This window comes from Paralichthys olivaceus, chromosome 11 (genome assembly GCF_024713975.1).
Source record: "Paralichthys olivaceus isolate ysfri-2021 chromosome 11, ASM2471397v2, whole genome shotgun sequence".
NCBI lineage: Eukaryota > Metazoa > Chordata > Actinopteri > Pleuronectiformes > Paralichthyidae > Paralichthys > Paralichthys olivaceus.
The window spans coordinates 12,991,209-13,013,841 of NC_091103.1; the positions used below are offsets into that span (position 1 = coordinate 12,991,209).

Genomic DNA, 22,633 nt, shown 5'->3' on the forward strand with positions numbered 1-22,633 from the left:
ATTGTTTTCAAAGGGTTTAACCTGAGCCAGGTCAGACAACAATGATAGCAATCATCACTACTATACAAGATTATTAAAATACAGCTGTTTAAATTATATTAAAATTGGTATCAGGGAGCGAAAACTGGTCTCGGAACATCTCTGTTTTTGATTTGAGTAGCCTGAAAGTGGTAACGTGGAAAAATCCAACCACAGTTTTAAAGACCTTTTCTACCAGGTAAAGTGATTTACAGTTTGCCTCTCAGCCGGCTGCAGATAAAGTGGAGCTGTTTTGTAATACCTGGCAATCAGAATCAGTCAGTGCGAGAGGACACTTCACTTCAGGACATGAGGAGGTCAAATCACCAATCAATGTTCTTGTATTGTATTGTTTCTGTGTTCTGATGAATCAGTTGAAATTGAATATAAAAAAGAGAAGTACTAATGAGTGGATAGAGGAAAAGGATGGCTGGGGAAGACATGGGAGACAAGCGAGAGAGTGAGATGGATGGACTGAAAGAAATATGAGGAACAGCAAGGTGAGGAGGGAGACAGCAGGAGAGATGGGTGGTGGGGTGTCATTTCCTCTGTTAAATTACTGCTCTGTTTATCTTGTGCACACATTCAATCACTGCAGACCTGCTCAGCTAGAAGGGCACGCACACACAAACACACACACTAGGACAGGAACACTATTTATTACTTTTTAGGATACTTTTTTTTTTTCATCTGGTAATATTCTTTCCTCCATTTTGGTTGTGTGGATGGAAATGTATATGATATATGAACAGCTCACACACACACACTTGTAAATATGCAGAGTTGTGAACATGTTTTTGACTGGATGTGTTTCTGTCTTATTTTTATCTTGCTTGGTCTGGACCTTCTGAATTATCAGTCTAGTCTGAACCAAAATATCAGGGGTGAAAGGTGCATCAGTCCATGGCATCAACCCACGGACAAAAATTTAGTCAGACCCAAAGAGGTGATCTCGATCTGGATCAAACTGAACCATTGTTTGATTTTTTTTTTACTTCTAGTGTGAAAATCCTTTTTTGGACAATATGGACTTTCGGGCCAACTGCAGGAAGTTGAGACAACATTAAACAATAGAAGAATAGCCGGAAGTGTCTCCAGTCTGCTTGCAGTTTTTACTTGAATTATATAATGTTTAAATGACGAGGACAATCATTTGTCTCATTTGACTAGTGTTGGGTACTGTGTAGATGGTGATGCTGGTAATGATACCAGAATGATATCAGTTGCAACAAAGTTAACTGGTTCACTCAGTTTTTCCATTCAAATGGAAAAACTACCACCTGCCAAACTGACACTGACATCAGGACGTATATATGTTGTAGATGACGTAAGTATGTCCTAAAAGATGATTTAGTGCGCTTCCAATGTGAAAACTAAGCAAATTCTCTCTCTCTCTCTCCCTCTCTCTCTCTCTCTCTCTCTCTGACCATTTTATGCCCACATACAATATTTTATCATCAAAGAAGAGACAAGGTCAGAAATAAAACGAGAGTGAGAGCGGCAGAGAGTCATTTAGTCCAGAAACAGAGGGCAACAGTGGTTTCAATGTAAGACAAGGTGAAAAACATTTTCCTCTGACAGATGCACTGTCTGCATCATTATAAATCAGTCAGTAGCCAAACTTTGCCGAGGTCATGCAAAACAAAAGACAATTGAGGTTGGACAGACAACTGTGTGATCCAACCATTTCTGAGCCAACACTAAGAATCAGACAGATAACCTTCATTGTCTCTGAGTTATACTTCTCTTGCTGCTTCTTAAGCTGTACAACTGAGCCATTGTTTTCCTCTGGGGAAAACACTGGATGCAACACTACCTCTGGCATTGGACACTAATCCAAATCCTCACTGCTGCATTCAAAGTTTCAAATTAGTAGGAATTTGGCCCATAATGCAGCTAATGTGTCCAGACTGGTTGTGTCCACCAAACAACTGCATCAGTTGTATCAGCAAATGCTCATGAATGGCTTTGGTTTATGTTCAAGTGACTGACACATCTCTAGCTGCTGCAGGAGGTATGACTCATGTCCATCTTGAGGAGAGGAGCGGGGTCACAGGTCATGAACGTTGGAGAAGGTCGGCAAAACAGGTGTTTGCCACAAGAAAGAACTGTTGTTTCCCGTTTAAATTAATTTATAAATGTGAAGGACAACTTTGATACGTGTCTTAGAGGATGGAATCCTGGCTCAAGCCCGATACTGGGTTTGGACGAAAATTTTGAGATGATATTCAGGTTCAGGTCGGGGGTTTTCACAAAAGTTGGGCTATCTACTTGATTTTTACGCTGCATGTGACTGTAATCAGGGAAAGCATCAGGCTTAGGTTGGATTCGGACACCAAAAAATAGAATGCCTATCGAGTTTAAGTCGGTTTTCTCTTTGGTTTGTTTGGCTTCAGGCAGAAAATTCAGTCTGTCTTAAGGTCTTATGTTTATGGAGCAGTTTCGATTTGTGCTTTTATTTTTTGCAGAGATGTTCCAGACAGTAGTTTAAGCACTTCTTTGCATCCTTACCTTTGACATACTGCAAACCACTGTTGAGGATCAATTGGGTCACATAAATGAGTTCTCTTCTATTAAATGTGGGGTTCCAATGTTGCTACTAGCATATTAAAACTGAACCACAGATCCAGTGGATCCAGTGGATCCAGTGGCCTGAGAAGCAATCGGGATAATTTCACAACTCTTTGATGAGAAGAGGAAATTGCTCCTGACAGCTTCTCAGTCTCCTCATTTGATGGACACACTGTTTTGTTTTTCTTTGTGAAGGGACCACAAAATCATCCTCACTGCTTGACTCCACTTTATCTCCTACAACAAATCTTCAGAACAGATGTGTATTTATATTAGTATTTGATGACAGATTAAAAAAACGACATGAAAATATGGACTTGGTACACTAAGACGTTAACACTGAAGAACTGTACTTTATGAAATTTGGAGCATCTGTTGCTGAGTAACATCTTATAGCCTTCCTGCTACATGCATGTTTTGTATGATGTATCAGACTATAATTTACAGTTAGTAATCCGTGGAATCCCAGCACAGAACCCTTACCATGTTTAGGTGTTCTCATGGAGCAATCACAGAGGCATTTGAAACAGTCGATCCGTTTCAAAAAGGTCTGTGCGCAAACCATGTCGAGCAAAATGGCTCTATGCATCTGGGGCTGTCGAGCCCGAGTGTGGAATTGACAAGTGGAGAATATTTGAAGGGTTATGCATGGCTACAAAACTGCAAGGAAAATAAAAGGCACATCACAAGAGAGGAGTGCATGCCAAGTGTGCCGTACCAGAGGAAAAGTAGGTTTCTCTGTGTGAAGGCAGATGAAAGCACGGTACTTACATACAGTATGAGTCAAGCATAGTGAGCGAGTTTCTCCTCCCCTCCTCGCTTTCTTCTCTTCTCCTCCTTCCCCCCCTGTCTGCTGTGATGAATGGTTTTGATATTGGCCATGTGTGCCTTTCTTTTCTTGCTCCGTGTGTGTGTGTGTGTGTGTGTGTGTGTGTGTGTGTGTGTGTGTGTGTGTGTGTGTGTGTGATGAATGACTGTGTTCGTACCGGACAGGCCCGCAGGGCTTTAGCTACTGTTAGTAGTGCTTAAAGATGACTGGAGTAAAAAGGCTCTCTGTCACATCTTTCTCTCTTTCTCGCCCTCCCCCCCCTCTCTCTCTCTCACACACACACCCTCACTCACATACACACACACAGATTAGCCCTGTTTAAAGGGCTGTGTCCTAGGGGTATGCAGCACAGCACTATGACAGGTGACATGTAGTTTCCCTCTCTCTTTCTTATCTATTCCCTCCCTCTCTTTCTCCATCTATCTTTTATCTCTGTGGCTGCAGACCTCAATGGAGAAGCAAAGCCTCTGCAGCACATTGTCAATGTTATATATGCTGCTTCAAACGTGTGTGTGTGTGTGTGTGAGTGCATGTTTAACTGGTATATCATGTTGTGAGCAGATATACTGTGAGCCACATTTTCGCCGTGAGCCTTTTTGTGCCAGGTTCAGTATTACAAGATTTACAAGACGCCTCGGTGAACACAGGTCCTTGGGACATTTTGTAATAATGTTGCCATGATAACGAGCCTTGTTTTATTCCTGAAAAGGCCATGAGAGTTAGAACGTTGGGATGTTTATTGTAACTGCTCCCTGAATGTTTTCTTCCATGATGGAATGACACATTGATTTACTGAAACAGGCCTGATAGACCTAAATGAATATTTACATAACAATGCCATTGAAAACTCTGTCAGCAAATGTATCATTCAAGGATCCAGATCAGGGACACTCCATCCATTCTGATTTAAGTGAGCAGAAAAACCTGCTGTTATTAGTTTGTAGTCAAGAGCTATTTTAGTGCATTGTGGTGAACACAACAAGAAACCACAGGGACTTTATTTTTTATTCCTACATTATCTGACAGACATGCAGTCTGTCTATTGTAGGTGCTATATTAGAGCTGTAGTCCAAGGATTTCCTGCTTGTGGTTAATTACTTGAAATCATCTGAAAATCGTATGACAGCTGTTTGTGCTTAGTATGCAATAGATTGACTTAGCCCTTTACTCAGCTCAAGGCCTACGGGACCACCACTGGTTATAGTCATTCATATACTAAAGCAGTGGCATTCATAAGGCCCCTTTCTAAAGGTTTCTACAGGGTCTAAAAAAATATTTAATATTCTGAATTTTAAGCCTTAAAAAGCCTTAAAAATGTTAAAATGTCTTTGTGAAATATGCTAAGAATATCGTCTGTCTCTGACTGTAGTTTGCGAGATAACGTTGCATTTCGAGGGTTCTTTTCACTTTTCGGGAAATGTACGTTTTTCTGGGACTCTTTATATAGGTGTTAAATTTAATTGATTATGGTCTTAAAAAGGTATTTAAAAGTCTTTGGTTGAAACATGTAGAAACCGTTTTTACCAACCGCTTTCACAGATCCCTTTCACACATCCCATTCACGTTGGAGCAATGTTCAGAAACTGAACCATTGGCAATCAACCTGCTGATAAGTGGATTACCTGCTGTACTTCTTGAGCCGCCCCCACATTCACTACAATTCCAGGAAATATAGAGAATCTCTTGACTGCAGCAGTTTTGTGAGTTGTAACTTTTTTGTCTCTTTGTAAAAGCAATGACTGAGCCCAGCTCTTGTCACTGTGTGAGGTTGTCTGTGGAAGATGAGCCTGATGTTCCAACTAATATGCTGAGCTAAGAGATATGAACTACAGACACTAATGAGATGTCACCGCACTGTGTTCATTTCCCAATGTCTTTACAGAAAAGAGAATTGCTGATTGGCCATATGCATGGCTCATTGGACTGAGATGGTGCTATAGCTACAACCAACATCAATGTTCAATCGCTTTTGCATGTAATTCCCTCTCCCCCCATTTTCTCGTCATACTCCATTTTCACTGTTGACTAATGCAGAGAAATGCCACAAACTTAATAATAAGATGTGATATTTGAAGCCTGTGATTTCCCTAATGTGAAGGCCTTCACACCACGTCACAACAGGGTATTAAAATTATACAGAGAAATCCCAAAAGGCTATTTAGGAAATGTCAATTTCACAGTCTTGCCACCAATTTGGTATTTACAAAGCAAAGGGCTTCTTTCTTTTTTCCAAAATATGACTTTCATTTAAATGATATTGGAAAGAAGTCATGAATGTTATAAATGATCAGTCTCACTGCTCATACAAGCAGAAAATAAAATACGATGGGTTCTACATCCATTCTTTTGTGATATCACAGGGCTGGAGCATTTCCCAGTTCACGTTGAACAGGTTTTCTTTATCACATTAGAATATTCTAAATAAAAAAGACATTCACGCCTAAGCACAAATGGAAGTAGTTATTTTACGTGAGATGCAAGTCTCTGGACCGCGTGAAAACAAGTTTCTATACTACTAATACATTGTCTAAGAAAATAAGGAATTGTTGCTCCCGTGAAAATATTTCTTTGAAAGAAGGAAATGCTTGTTTATTTTGGACAGAGTGAACAGTGGGAGAATGAAACACAAAACAGTGACAGCAGAGAGTGGGGTTCAAATCCTGAGTCATGCAGGCAACTACAGCACTTTGTGTAAGGTTACAAAAATATCGGGAAAATAATGATTTCACATCATGTTTCATGCTTATCTCAATCTTGCACCTTTCCCAGACTTATGTGCAGCATTGCAAATCATTGAAAAGGAGATTTGGTGTTGCAGCTCTGTAGTATATAAACACGTCGACATGAGAGATAGGGACGCACATTTTTATTGATTTTATATAACTGTACGAACATATTAAAATATAATTTTATTAAATGTTAAAGCAATAATGGGTTCATCAATCAATATAGGAGAATCAATCAAAGGAAATAAGTAGATTAAAGATTAAAGCTCGTAAAGAATATTGCAATATAAGAAATTAGTTATCTTGAACTTCCTTAATTTACTTTCTAACTGTTACTAAAGGCTGATTCGTGGTTCTAGCCTATGCACAGGACCACGCCATTGTAAGCAGTCATAGTTGTGCATAGGTGTGTGTGTAGCTCTGTAATTACACTGCCAGAACGCTAGTAGGAGCCGAAACATTTGTAGCCATAGAGTTTCTGTACTTCTGGGTTGATTTAATTCCGATTTCTGGTCCGCATATATACAAATATTCTACATACTACATCTCTATTTACTCCAGAACAATTGCGAGTGTTGTCATGTTGGAGTTAGATGTTGATAGATGTTGAAGAGCAATGACTTCTTAAAGAACTGCAAACAAGAAAAGAAAGACATCGGAGAAGATGGTCTGTATGACAACCAAGCGAGGTGAAGCAGGAGATTCCGGAAACACTGTCTGCTGACATAACACGTCTCGCTCAACAACAAGAAGTCTCACTCTCAAATGTGCTGCAGCTCGTTGTCCCTCCTCTGCTTATTACCTCATTCCCTCTCCATATTCGAGCTTCAGTTTGTAGGAGCTCATTGTGCGTATCTATCACAGTGAAATGCTTCATCTACATCATCCACATCAGGAAGGTTTCAGCCATTATAGTTTTCAGGAAAATTTAAACTCCTCTCTTCAAGTCTCTCTTTCTCACTCACGTTTCCACCCCCTTCTTCCTGCAACAGGTCTCACAAGACTTGAGAGTGAGACACATGTTTCTGGACTCTTAGCAAAGACCCAGAATAACAATTTGAGTCATTTATTGGTGCAAAAAAGCACTTTTATGGACATATAATTTACTGTTGTAGTTGCCCCATAAGATTTAATGTTGCCACTCCCTCCATGTTGTAAGTACTAAATATTTACACACCCACATGTATCAACATAGGGCCCTGGTTAAAAACAATATCTCACCTTTAATTTTTCATTCATTTTCATAACAGTTAAAATATAATTTGTCAGAATCATCCTCAAATGGGAAATAGGTTGTAGGTGGTTGCCAATGAGTTTTTTCTTGCTTGAACTAGAGTTCACAAGAGAGGAAGCCAAATGTCAGCAACGATTAGCATATTCGCTAACTGCAACACCACAGGCCATAGAGATCGCTGACCCCTCCCCCTCTTGGGCACCGACCCTCATTTTACCCAATCACTTCTCTTTTTCTTCGATGCTTTACTCATTCAGCCTGAGGGACAGGGCCTGGAGGAGCAGAGAGGAATAACAGGTGCAGGGAGGTGGAATGATGTAATCAAAGAGAATAAACAAGTGACAGTGGAGTGTGGCGGTCTTACCCAGGAGCGTTTCCTCCCGCTGTCCGTCACCTCTGAACTCATATTCAGCTGTATATTCCCCACCAAAAAATAAATATTTCCTGGATGGCCTTTGAGGCAGTGCATCTGTGCACATATGAGTTTGATACTAAATGTGTATTTGCTGTTTTCATCTCCACACACACACCTAATCTGTCAGATCACTTAAGGACTAATTTCCAGCCTTTTCTTTTTTTTGCTGACTTGCTAAGCAGCAATTCCCTACTTTCTCTTTCTACCTCTTTGTGAATATCTACTTTCAGTAACCAATTGCTCCTGCTCGCAGTCTCTGAGGTGTCTGCCTGGCAGAAGTGCGCTCTCCCTCTCGTCAATATCAGAGCCCCCTTTTGGGTTTTGGAACTGTTCTCCTCCTTTCTTGCTCTTTCTCTCGCTGTCCGTGTCTTTTCTCCTTTCTTCGCTCAGAAAAGCCCAGGCTCCCCGTCGCTGCACGAGGCGGTCTAGTGAAAGAAGGAAGATAGACAGACAGGAGGAGCAGACAGCAGGATGAATGGCACCATTCACAAGCACAGCAAACCAGTCACACACGCACACAATACATGACCACTCTCGATAATCAGTGGCCTGTTGATGACGCTGTTGCGGCTCAGTTATCTTGTAAACCTCGAGCTAGTGGAGAGGATCAGATATGAAATCCATAAGGTGGCTGAACTCCCTTGCCGGACTATTGATTGTCAAGCTGTATCTTTTATCTTGTCCTTATACAATGCTGCTGATGAGCACACTTGAGGCCTGGTGCCAGCAGTAACACCTCACCAATTAAACACTGCAGGCTGGCATTTTAGATATTTTAAATGCATCTTATTAAACCAGATGGAAGCCAATTACAACACCCATTAGTGTAGCTATAATAAGCATATTTCTTTTGGAAAGAAACAATGTAATTCTCCAGAAGTCATTCGTGGATGTTGTTTTGGCTGAAAACAGCTCAAACAGCTCCTGTGTATTCTTCTTATTTTGGCCCATATTCTTATGAAACAGCGAGCATGCTCTCTGAATGAATATTGATCGTCAGGCTTTTAGCTTGTCACTGTAAAATTGCTTCTGAAGATGGATGACGAGTTATTATCTGCGTTAAAAATAATTGTCTATATTTATCTGGGAATGGATGTATTGTGGGGGCATGTGTTCAGTTGTTTCATATCTGAAAAAGTTGCTTAACATTTGTATGTTTGACTCTACTAGATGTATTTGTTAAAAAAAAAAAAAGGATTATCATTGTAGTTAATAACATTTCTTCTCTTCCCTTTGAGGTGCTGGTGTTGTTGTTTTTTTTTGCTTATAAGCTGCCCCATTGTTCCTTAATCCATGTTATAGTACAGGGGAACAAATATGAAATCCATACTGTGACTGTGGTCTCTGCCAAATATAATTCATCTCCAGACGTTGTATTGTCCTTGTAATTCCCCTCTGTACTGGCACACAGGTGCTATTGTAAGTGTAAAACTATTGTTTTACAGTTTAACAAAAGGGCCCTCATATCGACTCATTTTTTTTCTGTAGAACACAGTCACAGTTTCAACCAGAAATATATCAACAGGCTCCTCACACATTATAAATGAATAAAGCAAGAACAGGAAACAGGATGTGTCCTTAAATTCCATTCTTTCTAAGAAAATCTTCAAAACAAAAGACTTTCAACAATTTAATTTTGTTTGTCATTAGCCAGTACTTAACATTGTATAGGAATTTTGCTTTTTACAATGAAGTCTGGACATGATCTTTTGTTTTTACTATGCCTCTGGTTTGGAGAGCTGAGAGGAGCTATCAAACACTAGAGAAAAATTGGTAGTACTCAGCAAGCAAGTACCATCCACCTATAGTGAGAGCTATGCCCCTGAAATTACTGAGACAAAGAGAGCTCCCCATTCTTCTCCAATGAATGTTCAACTAGCCAACGCTACCCAGAAAGTGCCCCCTGAACAAAACCTTATGGAAAGATCCTGAGGGAGTTTTATTTGGTTAACTCCCTCACAATCACAACTTCTTTCTGTCTTTGTCAACTCCTTGTAGAGGGTAGTGTGGGTGTAAACTATTTTCAACACCTCTGTGGCTAAAACCATTCGCCAATCAAAGTCAGCAATTAGCTCTCTGTGTAGGTGCATTCTGGAAGCAATTAAACTTGCAGAGAATTATCAGCTGACTCTAGAGCTTTTCAATGCCTTTTGCATAACTTTTTATTAGCTTGAATCAATGTAGAGTTTACAGCTATATTCTTGTTAAGTAGTAAAGTAGCATTGCAGTTTTGTTCAGATTTTGTGTACTAAAGTGCCCCCCCTTGGTCATTCTGTAGCACTAGTATTTGTGCAGTCAGTTTTCAATATATCCTCTTTTGCCTCGTATGCTATTGCGTGGAACACTTGTATTTTATTAAAATTTTAGACCTATAACAAATAGCTGTTGTGTTTTTTGGAATGTAGGCCTCAAATTGTGCTAATCATTAGCTAGCATATCTATGGATAGAGTCTGATTTTTATTGCTGTGTCAGAGTTGCGCTTTTACTATTTTTGTCAATCTTGTCTTAAATATACACGAAAGGTTGTGTTATGTTAAGTAGAGGGCTTAACACTGTGCTAGAATGCTCAAGTGCCTCCTTCACTTCAGGGAGCCTCGGTGGAATCCAGCTGTTGCTGCAGTTGGTTTGCTCGCATGTATTTGCTTTGCACAAGAGCAAATCGCTGCTCCTGCTTTCTTACTGCAGGAAAATCTGTTATTCTATTAACATTGGTCAAACTTTAAAGGGAATGTGAGATGACACCCTAGAGTATTGTGTGTTACACTAAAACACACATGATCAATGGAGAGATGACAATGCACTCTGCTCTCACATTTTTTTTTCATTTCTTGTAGAGTGGATTTGGACTAAATACACTTGCTTTGTGGGCTTCAGGCCATGTGCTTAGGTTTTTAAGATAGAGCACTTTAAGTAATTGAATTGTCTACATTCTTTCATGTTATATTGCAATAGTTGCAAAAGACACATTTATAAGTAAACTTTAATGGTCGATGATGCCATGTAGATTTTTTGTTCTACATAGGAAGATGTCTTGGCTGTAAGAGGTCCCGTAATGTAGGGAACCCCTTGAAAATGTTTTAGAAGGGGTTGGAAAGGAGTCACTCTTGATAAGATTCCAGTTTGAGTTTATTATCCTTTTCAAAGGGTTTTACACAGCTAGCAAGAATGCTGCTGTGACAAAGTAAACCAGAGTGTCCATTTTGCAGTGAGCTGAAGAATAAACTGAAGAGAGGGCAAAGATCCTGTGGCCCTTTATGGACATTTAAGCCATGGTCCTGGTCAAACGTAATATCATTTTAATATTTATGGTCCATGTTTGTATCATTTTACTATGAAACAGTCATTTGACTAAAGGCTTTTTAACTGTGTGAAGATTGTCTTGGATCTATCTTTTTCTGTTGTTGTTCTTAAATGCTCCACTACACCTTTTTTTGTGTGAAGGTCGGACATTTTTTGCATAGCTTAAGCAAAATATACAGGGGCTGCTTCTCTATTGGTTACTACTGTCAATAGATTCAATGTGAAATGCCAGTGTAAAGCACTTGATAGTGGATGACCAATGATGTGGCTCATAAAGCATATTAATCGAATATACCTCATCTTCTAGTTGGCCTGTGCTACACTGTAACCCTGAGCAATGCCAGGACAAGAAAGTTGTAAAGTTGTGTTTGTGTGTATGTGCAACCTTTTATGTTGTGCTGCTGTTCAGTGACAATGAAATCAGTAGCAGGTTTAACTGAGTATCTGTTGATGCTGTAACATGAAAACAACACCAGAGAAGCATAAGAGAACTAAGATATTAGTCTCTAAAGTATTGTATAACTTAGGCAACAAAATGTCTTCCCCATTATGCAAGTTGAACATAAATCTCATTTTGAAAACAAAGGGTAAAATGTATAAGAGGGCTTTCCAGATGAAGTGAATCAGCGAGCGGCAGGTGCAGCTGCAGAGAGAGATGCATTAAGGATGCAGGCTGGACATGCTGTGTGGAGTTATGCAGATAAAAAAAACGAGCTGTCTGAGAAAGATTTATGAAGAAGTCTGTGCAAAGACAGAGCAGCTTGACAGACAGAGCGAGCAATTAAGAGCCCTAAAAAAGACACAAACCTGCACACAAAACAATCGAACATATGGAGATGCTGAGAGAACAAGCGAGAGGAGGCAGTGGAGGGTAGAGGTAGAGGATGTCCCTGGAGAGCTATTGTGTCCGATGCTTTTACTGTGGCGATGATGCACCATGCTGCCGGTCCACTCCTCTCATTAAAGGTTTATGAAGCAAGCGTAGCGCACGTTTTATTACAATGACGCCACTGCCTGGCTCATTCTAGCCTTGCGGCTGTGACAGCGATGGAGGGTGTTGTGGAGAAACAAGCCCATCGAGAGGTGCATCAGACAGAGAAACATGGGAGATGAACAAGTCAGAGAGGCAGGATCAGAAGGCAGAGATAGAAAATAAGGCAATAAGGGAGTGAAGAGGCGAGGGACAGGGGAAGGAAGCGCAGAAAGAACGAGCAGATAAATGAAGAATAAGACGTATATAAAGATTTTTGTTATGTGCTCTGGGCCTGTGTACGACTGCAGTTAAAATAGAATGGTTGGGGATTAAGGCTGTCAATATTTCCTTTAGTTGTGATGTAGGCCCAGGAGGTGGGTGAGAAATACAATTTGCAGACAGTGATGTCAAAAACTCCATCAAGGCCAGTATTAGTTTAAAAAAGTGAAAAGAAAATGTCAAAGTCAAAAGTTGGCATTGGAGCAGCACGCCAGACTGTTTCCCAGTATGTCAGTTCACATGTGCAATGCTTTCTGCTTTCTTCTATTTTTGCTCCGCTCCCCAGAACAGCTGATCCCGCAAACGCAAATTAATTTAAATCAAGGGAATTGCATTTTCCATGACGCTGTTGTCAAAGAAATTCAATTGTATGTTGATTTTCTTTTTGTCCTTAGACAGTTTAATGACATAATTTCTCTCAGCCAAGTTTTTTCTGTCCAGTAAGCTGCCATCATAAATAAATGCCAAGTATAATTTTCCCTGCGTGTTTCGCTGTTTGCTACAAGTGTCATCATTTCCCTGTTATTTTGATTTTAGATAAATGTTCGCCTCTCACCTTCTGAGCACTAAATTATAACTTCAGCTTCAATGATGCAGCGTAAACATCTTTGTGCATGCTGTAGTGTTCTGGTGTCTCAGTTGAGTATAGCACCTGCCATTAAGTACTTTATCACACGCAGTCTCATCTCTGTAACAATCTTTCCATCATTTTATGTTGGTTTATGTTCTGAGGTGTCAAATAAAAGCGAGAAAAGCCATAAAAAAAATCATCTCTGAAGACACTAAGTACGTTGACTTTGAGGACACCGTGACTCAGCTCCTTCTGAATGACGCATGCTAAGTGCATAGTATGCTAGTACTCTGAATTGAAGACATTTAGCTCCTGTCATAATCAGAGACTAAATCCCTGCCTTATCGCTTCCTGGGCGCAGAGGCCTCGACTTTGTTTAATTGCCACAAGCCGAACCGTCAAAAGCTGCATCTCCCTCAGTGTTTAGCCCCGCGGAGGCTTATAGCTGACAATGGAATTACTCTGAGTCCCACGAGAAGGGAGAGAGGGAGAAAGAGGAAAGGAGGCATTCGTAGTGGAGGAGACGCAGAAATGTGGATGGTGGGAGCAGAAAGTCGGGATGGATGCAGCGTCTTCCCCTGAAAATGAGAAGCAAGAGAGAAAAAGGCCTGAAATGACGTGATTCACAATAGAGAGGGAGAAAGAGGGAAAAGGTTAAGCTGTAATGCCCGGGCTGTTGCCAAAAGCAATGTCTGTCTTAATGGTTACACCAGTGTGAAATATAACATGTGGGCCGGACTGTGAACCATGACGCAAGAGACGAATCACGCTCAAAACACGCCTGTCTGAAAGAATCTTGCTGAAAGGATGAATGGAGGGGTGGGAATAAAAGGATGAAAGAGCGTGGAAGCTTACAAAGAGATGCTGTGAAATAAAAAATGCCATGTGCTTAAATCTTGGAAAGTTTTGTGCACATTTTGGTTGATTTCCCAAAATATCAAGTTTTTTTTCCCCTTTTATTTTTGTTCAAACATATTTTGGGTGGACCAGTGCAGATAAATGTCAAACCAAAGCAGCTGACAATTTTTGTGGAAGCAAGATAGTGCAGAACGTCAGTGCCTCTCTGTCATGGATGAAAGCTTCAGGGTGTTTGAAGACTGAGTTGCAATGTTGTAGTGGAAAATGACTGGAGCTCGCTACTCAGTCAAGGGTTTTTTATCTATTTGTGTGAGTGTGTGTGCGTGCGTGAGTGTGTCCATGCATAGATGAATCTTAAGGATGTTAAACTCTAAGCAGGTGGGGTTATTTGACTGTAATGTCCTTAACTGCTGTATAAGCAGCCGTGCCAGTTTTGGCCAGTGGGATTGATTTTATGCTACTAAGAACATTTTTAAATTGCTTGCCAGGGGCTTTTAGTATAGTTTGATTTCTACTGTAGACTGTGTTTAAAGATGGACGACACGTCTCCACTTCCTCTCGCTATCTAGAAATGAAGCTGGAGTGTTGCGGGTATGAACGCTGCCTTCTTGCAAATTTGCAGCCTGATCTGTGCTGTGCCCTGCTGGACATTGAGTATCAAGTAACACGCACTTGACCAATCCGTCAGAGTGATAAAAGCAACATATAGGCTAATGACAGACACCATTAAAATTTTTGACGTGTATTTTGACTTTTTTCTGGTCCATGTCCCATCCACATTTCTCAACATGGAGGAGGCAGGCTTATATTGGCTATAATGCAGCCAGCCACCAGGTGGCGATTGAGATTCTTTGGCTTCATTTATGGGGTGCCATCATGTCATCCATCTTTTTATGCAGTCCCTGATTTCTCCACATCTGCGTGCACATGTGAGGGCTCATGATTCATAGCTACATGTGAGTTGGTGGAGAAAGACATTAATCTTATTGTTTCGGATAAAATAAAAGTTGGCTTGTTTGTGGTCTAATTTGGAATGAAATATTAAAGCTGACACATGGTGGAGCTGTGATTCATTCAATATGTTGACATGTTTAACCAGATTCCACAGATTAAAGGACCATTTGCTCATTTGTTTCTACTCTGTTATTTTACAAAACCAATACAAAGCTTTGAAAAACTTTAGATGTCTGTTTCTGATTTACTTTAATTTAATCTCTTTTTTTTCTTCTTCCTTCCTGATCCCTCTATCCCCAACACCATCTCTCCTCCTCTCTCACATCCCTACATCAGTCTGTTCTCAATATTCAAGGGGGGTCTTTGCCATCTTCGGCCTTTACGACAAGCGCTCGGTGAACACGCTGACGTCGTTCTGTGGGGCCCTGCACATCAGCCTGGTGACACCCAGCTTCCCCACCGAAGGAGAGGGCCAGTTCACCCTGCAGCTCCGGCCGTCCATCAGAGGGGCTTTGCTGTCACTGCTGGACCATTACGACTGGAGCCGATTTGTCTTCCTTTACGACACAGACAGAGGTAAATTCATATTTTATCAAAGAGCTGCTGGTACAGAAAGAAAATGCCCCAGAATTTGACCACTTTGCACAAAATAATTATGTTTTGACTTGGCTTATAAAGATGCAGTGAAGCAACTGAGGCTGGTTGGTCCTTATATAATATAATAGTGCAAAATGGTAAAAAAAAAGTATGCTGCCTTTCCGTATGAGAAGAGATGCGTCCGTTTCACACCATGTAGCCGTCACTGCCCATAAACTTTCATGCATCTTTTATATCTGCATAGCATGCAAGCTATACATCAACTAGAGGGCAGCATTGAGTCAAGAGTTTCAAACAACAACTAACATGATGATGGTATAGGAGGTTGCGATAATGTACCTTTATTGAAATGCCCTTATTTTTCTTACCAACTCTCTTTAAAAAGTTCTTTCTTTCTTTCCTTGTAATAATTTCTTTCTCGTGTCCTATGACCGTCTCTCTTGAACTATTAGCTACACTGCCCCCCCAGAATTCACGGTGTTACTGCTCTGTTTTGTCTGTTTCATCCACATCCATAATCTTTCGTGCAAAATACAGACAAAATAAACGCAGAACATAATTCTCTGTTCATTTTTTGATGTTGAGCCTCAATGAGCCTTTAATCAGTGAGTTCTCTGGCCGAGGGACAGAAATGCATGACTACTGAAACAATTTATTCATTTTTAAATTCCACCAGTTTTGTTGTAACTAAGACATCACTTTATATATATCTATAGATATAGATATATATAAATATATATCTGTTTTCTACTCCATGTCTCTTCCTTGTGGGCTTTAAAGAGAGATGTCAGAGGGATTTGGGAAAAAATATCCTAAAAGAGGCTGTAATTTAGAGTATTACAGTCTACTGTCATTGTAATCGAACTGTTAAATTGAGTAAGAGTGCAGCAGCATTGTGTTCTGATGGCACTGCCAGAGATTCATAAGCTCTGCTGTGATAACAAGAGCTAACTGGGTAGATCTGCTGTCTTCAATCCCTGGGCCTTAATTCAAAACTCTGTTACAGAAGATTAAAATAGATTTCCAAATTAGTCTGGTTCAAAACACTTTTTTTGCATGAAGATATGGCCCTTAATTTGGGCTCGATTTGGAAACGGCACGCGGAAAACAATATTAGAGTATAATCGAGTTGTGATCATCTTGTTAAAAGTCTAGCCTTGATTTAACTCCCAAATGTAGCCTTGTTTTCTCACAGATTAAGCACAAAGGCAAGAGCTGCACTATTTCCTAATGGAAAGATACAGCTGCATAAACAAAGGTGTAATTTCGCACTTTTTAGACAGAATCTTGGGGTCGGCCTCAACTCATGTAGTGTTAACCTACCTTTCATTTAACCATCCCACATACCATGTGAGGCAGGCACAGCTGACAGCCTCAGCCTCTAACTGCTTTCATGGGAATTCTTGGCACGTTATCTCTCTCTCTTAGTTTCTCCCCCCCTCTCTCTCTCTCTGTATCTCTCTCTGCCACGCACATATGCAGACACACAAACAGAGGCTAATTCCCAGCCACAGGGAGAGGCACACAGGTCAAACATGACGCAGCGTCCCCAGACCACAGAATAGTGGCATGTCAGGGAATCAGTGAGCAGCGCACAGTGTACGTGTGTGTGTAGTTCGGTGTGCTCTGTCTGTGCCTCTGCCAGCCTCCCTCTGGTCTAGGTTGTCTGGGTTAGTACCCAGGGGGGAGACGAGGGAGAAAGAGAAGGAGAGAGGGGGAGCAAGGGAGACGGGTTAGGTGAGCGGAGCTGGTGGAACAGCCAAAAAGAGAGAAATAGGTAAAGACAGCATGCGAAACAAATGGGAGGGAGAGACAAGCAAGGTGAAGAGGGGATGAGATGAGAAGAGGAGATTGGAAAGGTAGATGGGAGGCAGTGGAGGGAGAAAGGGGGACGGACAGGATCACAAACCTCTGGGGATATACAGTCGTGTATAGCAGAGAGAGAAGGAAGATTGAGAGAAGGGAGGGAAAGAGAAAGGAGAAGGGAAATGGAGCGATGGATGGATGCATGGAGTCTGGGCTGTGCTCACCCGTGTCTTGGCCGAGGCAGGGCCCTTCATTATAGGCTCCCATCAGGCCCCGCTGCCGGTAATGTGCTGGAAAATGGGCAGTAACGTTGTGATCTGTTTTATGCTGCCTGCTCTGCTCTTCTCCACAGAAACACACACACAAACACACACGTATACATATCCAGATGTGCATAAATGCACTTCCAGTAGATAAATGTATGTGCGTGCCTGAATGAATGTAAGCACAGATGGAACACCAAAACACATAAACAGCTCACAGACAAGTTCAACCCTTGACACAAATACAGTCATTTAAACTTGTGTATTTTATCACTGGTAAGACTGGGAAGTTAAAAACACAATCCCACAACACAAAGAAAGACAGGCTCCACTTATTTACTTTACCACACACAATAAAACACACACACACACACACACTTCCACACCATGATTACTGAGGCTTCAGATGTGCTTTTTGCTTCAACTGAACCAGTAAATAGCTTCCACACAAAAATAGAAAATACAGGGTAACATTGCACTGTAGTGTGTGAGCGAGAGATTTTGTGTTGTTGCACACATGTGTCACTGTGGTTTATGCGTTTGCTCTGTCGATCTGTGAATTTCTCTTCACGTGCATGTGACTTTGGGTGAATTGTGACATTTTATAAAATTTGTATCCAACTCCCGTAATATCTTATGGTGCATGTTTCGGATTACAATTACATTGTGATAAAAAAAATACGCTGTGTGCCAATATTATGAACAAATATTACTGTAATGTTGAGTTATCATTCATTGTCATATTCTTTCCCCTTGATTTGACCTATAAGTCTTATCTGGCCCAATATAGCCTCCACCTAGTACAGCACTAACTCTTTCTTTCTCTTTTTTTCTTCCTTTCTTCCCTGTTGTCTAGGTTATGCAATACTGCAGGCAATTATGGAGAGAGCAGGGCAGAATGGATGGCAGGTCAGAACACACACAAACACGTGCATTTTTGGAAACAGACCAAACAAACACAAAATCCTTCATAATCTCCTGCAGCATACTTATGCAATTGACACAACCACATATGCTGCATACACATTATTACATTTTGATTTTTGTGGTTGCTTGCTTCCATTACCGTGTGCCTACATGCCATTTGCTTGTTTATGTATATACACGCATTCATTCATGTATGTTCACTCAGGTGAGTGCAATCTGTGTGGAGAGTTTCAATGAGGCAGCGTATCGCCGGCTCCTCGAGGACCTGGAACGACGTCAAGAGAAGAAATACGTCATCGATCTGGAGCCTGAGAGACTACAGAACATCCTAGAGCAGGTAATATTGGTAAAAACATTAACCAAGCTATGTTAGCACACAACAATAACCATACAGCGGCAAACTAATTTCTAACTGATACTATTTTTTTAAGTCAAAATCACACTTCAGCTTTAGTCCTAGTTTCTTATAAGACTGAGACTTTACCTAATGTATAATATAACAAGCTATTACATTACAACATATTGTTACAGATTAATCCAGTGGTTTTCAACCTTTCGGGCATTTAGTCAGTGTCACATTTTAGATGTCTACCAGTTTTGAATCACACCATCAAGTTGTGATTTCTTTCCCCCAAAACCCATTTTATTTCTACAAATGCTCAGATGGTATCTCACCCAAAAGCTTGTCAGATTTAGCTAGTGTCTCTGTGGATGTATGCACTGTACATAAAGGAATTCAAACTGGCACCAGCTACAGCAATAACATGCTGCTAACAGGCTGATGCTTGATTATTAATGATATGATGATGTACTGTATTTTAATAAATCAACAGTGTGACAAAAGAAATATCCATCCACTATCCACCAATCCATCATTCTTTAAAGGGCAAACAAACAAACCATTGATCCTCACACTCAAATCTATGCCCAAGTACCCAGAAAAACCCACAGGGTCTCAAACCCAGAGCTCTCTGTTAGGAGACAGTTTCAACCACTGTACTACTGAGCCACTGTAACTGCTGCTGTAACTACTTCACATTGTTATAGTGCTATAGTGCTTGTACTTTCACTTAAGTAGAAATTTACAATATTGTAGTGGTACTTTATCTGAATATTTCTTCCAAAACAAAGTTGAAATTAATTAAAACCAAAACCATAAGAGTTGTGTAATATAATCAGAGTTCATTCTGTTTCTTATGCTTATTAAATTAGAAATTAGATAATGTAATATGAATATTTTCCAATAGTTCTTTTACCATAACTTCATGAATGTTCAAAATGACTCAGGCGGGAGTTGTAGCTCCTCAGAAGATTCACAGGAAAGCAGCGTTGCATGAAAGCGTTCATAGCACTGGAGGCGAGCCTGCAGCAGGAACTGGCTCAGAGAGAACAAGAAGAACAGGAGGAGGCTCAGATTCAAAAGGAACTGGGGGAGATCAAGAATTGACTGAAAGGCATTGGCTATCATCAGCTTTTTAATATTTCTGCATTCATATGTAGATAGCTGTTAATAGAGGTTGGTAAATTTACCTAAAACATATTATGAATGTTAGACTTGTATGGAAAAAAAACTGCTTGGATTGTAAACAGTAGACAGTGATTGGACGGTGGATTCTTGGTCCAGATATCTGCTGTCTCCACCTAAGGCCCCCAAATATTGGCTAATTCAGAGGCTCCAAGTTTGCAACCACACAGTGACACATCATTACTACCTCAGACCACAGTCATCAAAACAGGCTGTGGTAAGTAATGAACATGAGAGAAAATGTGAAAGCATTTAGAGTCAGTATTATATCACTAATTAGTATAGCATTGGTTTTATTTTCCACTGTGTTACTGGTGTGTGTCTGCCTGCTGTCTGCTCCAGTCAGCGAGCTGCAACACAAGGCCTTATGCTTTCTGACATCTGGAAAGAAAACAAGGTTTGAGATTTCCCCTGCAGTTGTGAAATAAAAAAAATGAGGCTTCCCCAGCAGCCACATCAGTGTGTTGTTGCAGTAAATGCACCATACTGTCCACTTCAGATTTTGAGCCCTTATAAACACACAAACACACACACACACAAACACACTCTGACAATTTATGCTTGTCTAACTTCATTAGATTATCTGTCTTGTTTTGATGGTTAAGGCTCGAGCTCTGACAGGTGCTGAAGATGTGTGTGTGTGTGTGCGTGTGTGTGTGTGTGTGTGTGCGTGCGTGCGTGCATGCACGCGTGTGTGTGTGTGTGTGCCCTTTGACTCAGTAACTCAGGTCTCAGTGTGACATCCCATTGGTTCTGCCAGCTGTCATCACATCTGATCCTGTCTGCACATCGGACACACTCAATGTCACATACAACACATGCAAGAAAACGCATACACACACATGTTCAAGCTTCTATCTTTGTAAGGACTTGCCTTGATTTAATTAAGAATGTACCTTGACCTCAACACGTTGTTTCTTTTGAATTGGACAAGATGTCATCACTTTCACCTTAAGACTGAAAATTAAACATAACCTGATAGATATGCACACATACACTCACACACACACACACACACACTCACACAAATATATTCTACTCATGCATTCATAAAACACTAATGACCACTAATACATAAACATTTAAGTACATTCTACAAGCTAGAGACAAACAAGCATGACAAACACACCAGCTTCTGCAGTACGCGCACATACAGCTACACAACCACACATCAGCAGCAGCATCCTAGACACAGACTGACAGACTGTTTTTTAATTGGCTTCCGTGGTGAGTGAACAGACAGACGGACCCACATCCACACACACAAGTGTATACTGAGAGGCGTACACACACAAACACACACTCCTGTCACAGTGGGCTCTGCTGTGCTGGCATTGGCTAGTGTTCCTGCTCTGAGACAGACACTGCTCTGTTTGTCTCGCCCTGCCAGCTGCGATCTGCGAGTGCATTGGTGTGTGCGTGCATCTGTCTGTGTCAGTATAAAGCTGTTTATATGTGTGGGTGGGAGAAAGAAAAATCCAACGTGAGGAAGTTATTGATAAGGTTTATGCACCATGTTTATACGCAATGTGCCATATTTCACTCCATCCCAACTGTGCAGATAAAATGATGAAACAAAAAACATTTCAGTTTGGAGCAGAATTATAAGTTTGACTTCACGATGGAGCCAGTGTCACACAAACACAGCAGCAGGAGCAGCACATGAGACAGACAGGCTGTAGTAATTGTTGTTTACTGGCAGCATGTATTGACAGTACATGAAGTGGAACAGAAAAGGTGTTAAGGTCAAAGCAGTGTAAAGTGCCACGGACTTCATAGATGGTTTTATTTATCTGAGATTCACCACATACTCACCATGCTTTAGTGGCTACATGTAACAGAGAAACCTGTTACATGTGTGTTCTTCCCAAACAGTATTTGCTGATCCAAAAGTATAGATATTCTAAATATGTATTTGACATTGATTGGTATGTAGACTGGCTTGCATCTGACGTTGGCATGTTTTCAGTCCGATCTCTGTAAGTGCATGGAGGAAACGTAGCCTTTTAGTTTGAGAGGAGAGAATGAATGAACTGATTCATTCAATTATTTTATTATTTTGTTGCCACTGGTATATAGATTTATTGTGACTCCCAGCTAAATTAATATCCTCTTTCAAACATATCATTCGAGGCGAAGACTGCAAGCAATCCTCTGAGCCGCTTCTCCCTCTTTCTCTTATTCTATTGTTTAATGCCGTCTCAATTTCCTGCAATTGGTCTGAGAGTCTGAACTGTCCAAAAAAAGTGGCTAGCTGACAATGCTGCTGAAGCACTTTACATATTCCAAGAAACTAATGAATCAGAATGGTCCCAACAACCAATGAGGTCACTGCAGGCTCATCTCTACCTCTGCTTTTATAAAGAATAACCACATCACGTTGGGGGAAGCAAGGGAGCCGCAGATTGGTGCAAAGCTCCTTCATCTTTCCTGTGAATCTCCTACCCTGGACCCTAAAAACTTTAAAGCAGCTATAACTTGATAATGAATCCTGTATCTCCCTGGTTTGTTATACTACATGCATGTCATTGAACACCACATCTTTCTCCCTGTGTTTCTTCCAGGCTGTCAGTGTGGGGAAACATGTGAAAGGTTACCATTACATCATAGCAAACCTGGTAAGAACCCTAAATGTTGTTGCTGTCGGCTGTTATTTTGAGATGTGTTTGTGCTTTAACATGAAATCTACTACAGAATTTACAACAGGCTGATAAATATTATACATCTGAAGCTTTAAACTACCTAGAATCTGCCATGATACAAATTTAAGACCTTACTTAATGTGT

General features: G+C 40.7%; 1 protein-coding gene across 6 annotated transcripts in view; it reads left to right on the forward strand.

The window, feature by feature from the left end:
* The window catches only part of gria4a (glutamate receptor, ionotropic, AMPA 4a), a 99,963-nt gene that overhangs the window by 29,524 nt on the left and 47,806 nt on the right, over positions 1-22,633 (forward strand). For all 6 annotated transcript variants that reach the window (XR_011244486.1, XM_069534049.1, XM_069534050.1 and 3 more), the window contains exons 3-6: positions 15,066-15,305; positions 18,252-18,304; positions 18,528-18,659; positions 22,412-22,465. Coding sequence is in view for 5 of the 6 variants with exons in the window: in XM_069534049.1 (XP_069390150.1) it covers positions 15,066-15,305; positions 18,252-18,304; positions 18,528-18,659; positions 22,412-22,465 (479 nt within the window). In the remaining variant the exon portion in view is untranslated. The remainder of the gene's footprint in view (positions 1-15,065; positions 15,306-18,251; positions 18,305-18,527; positions 18,660-22,411; positions 22,466-22,633) is intronic.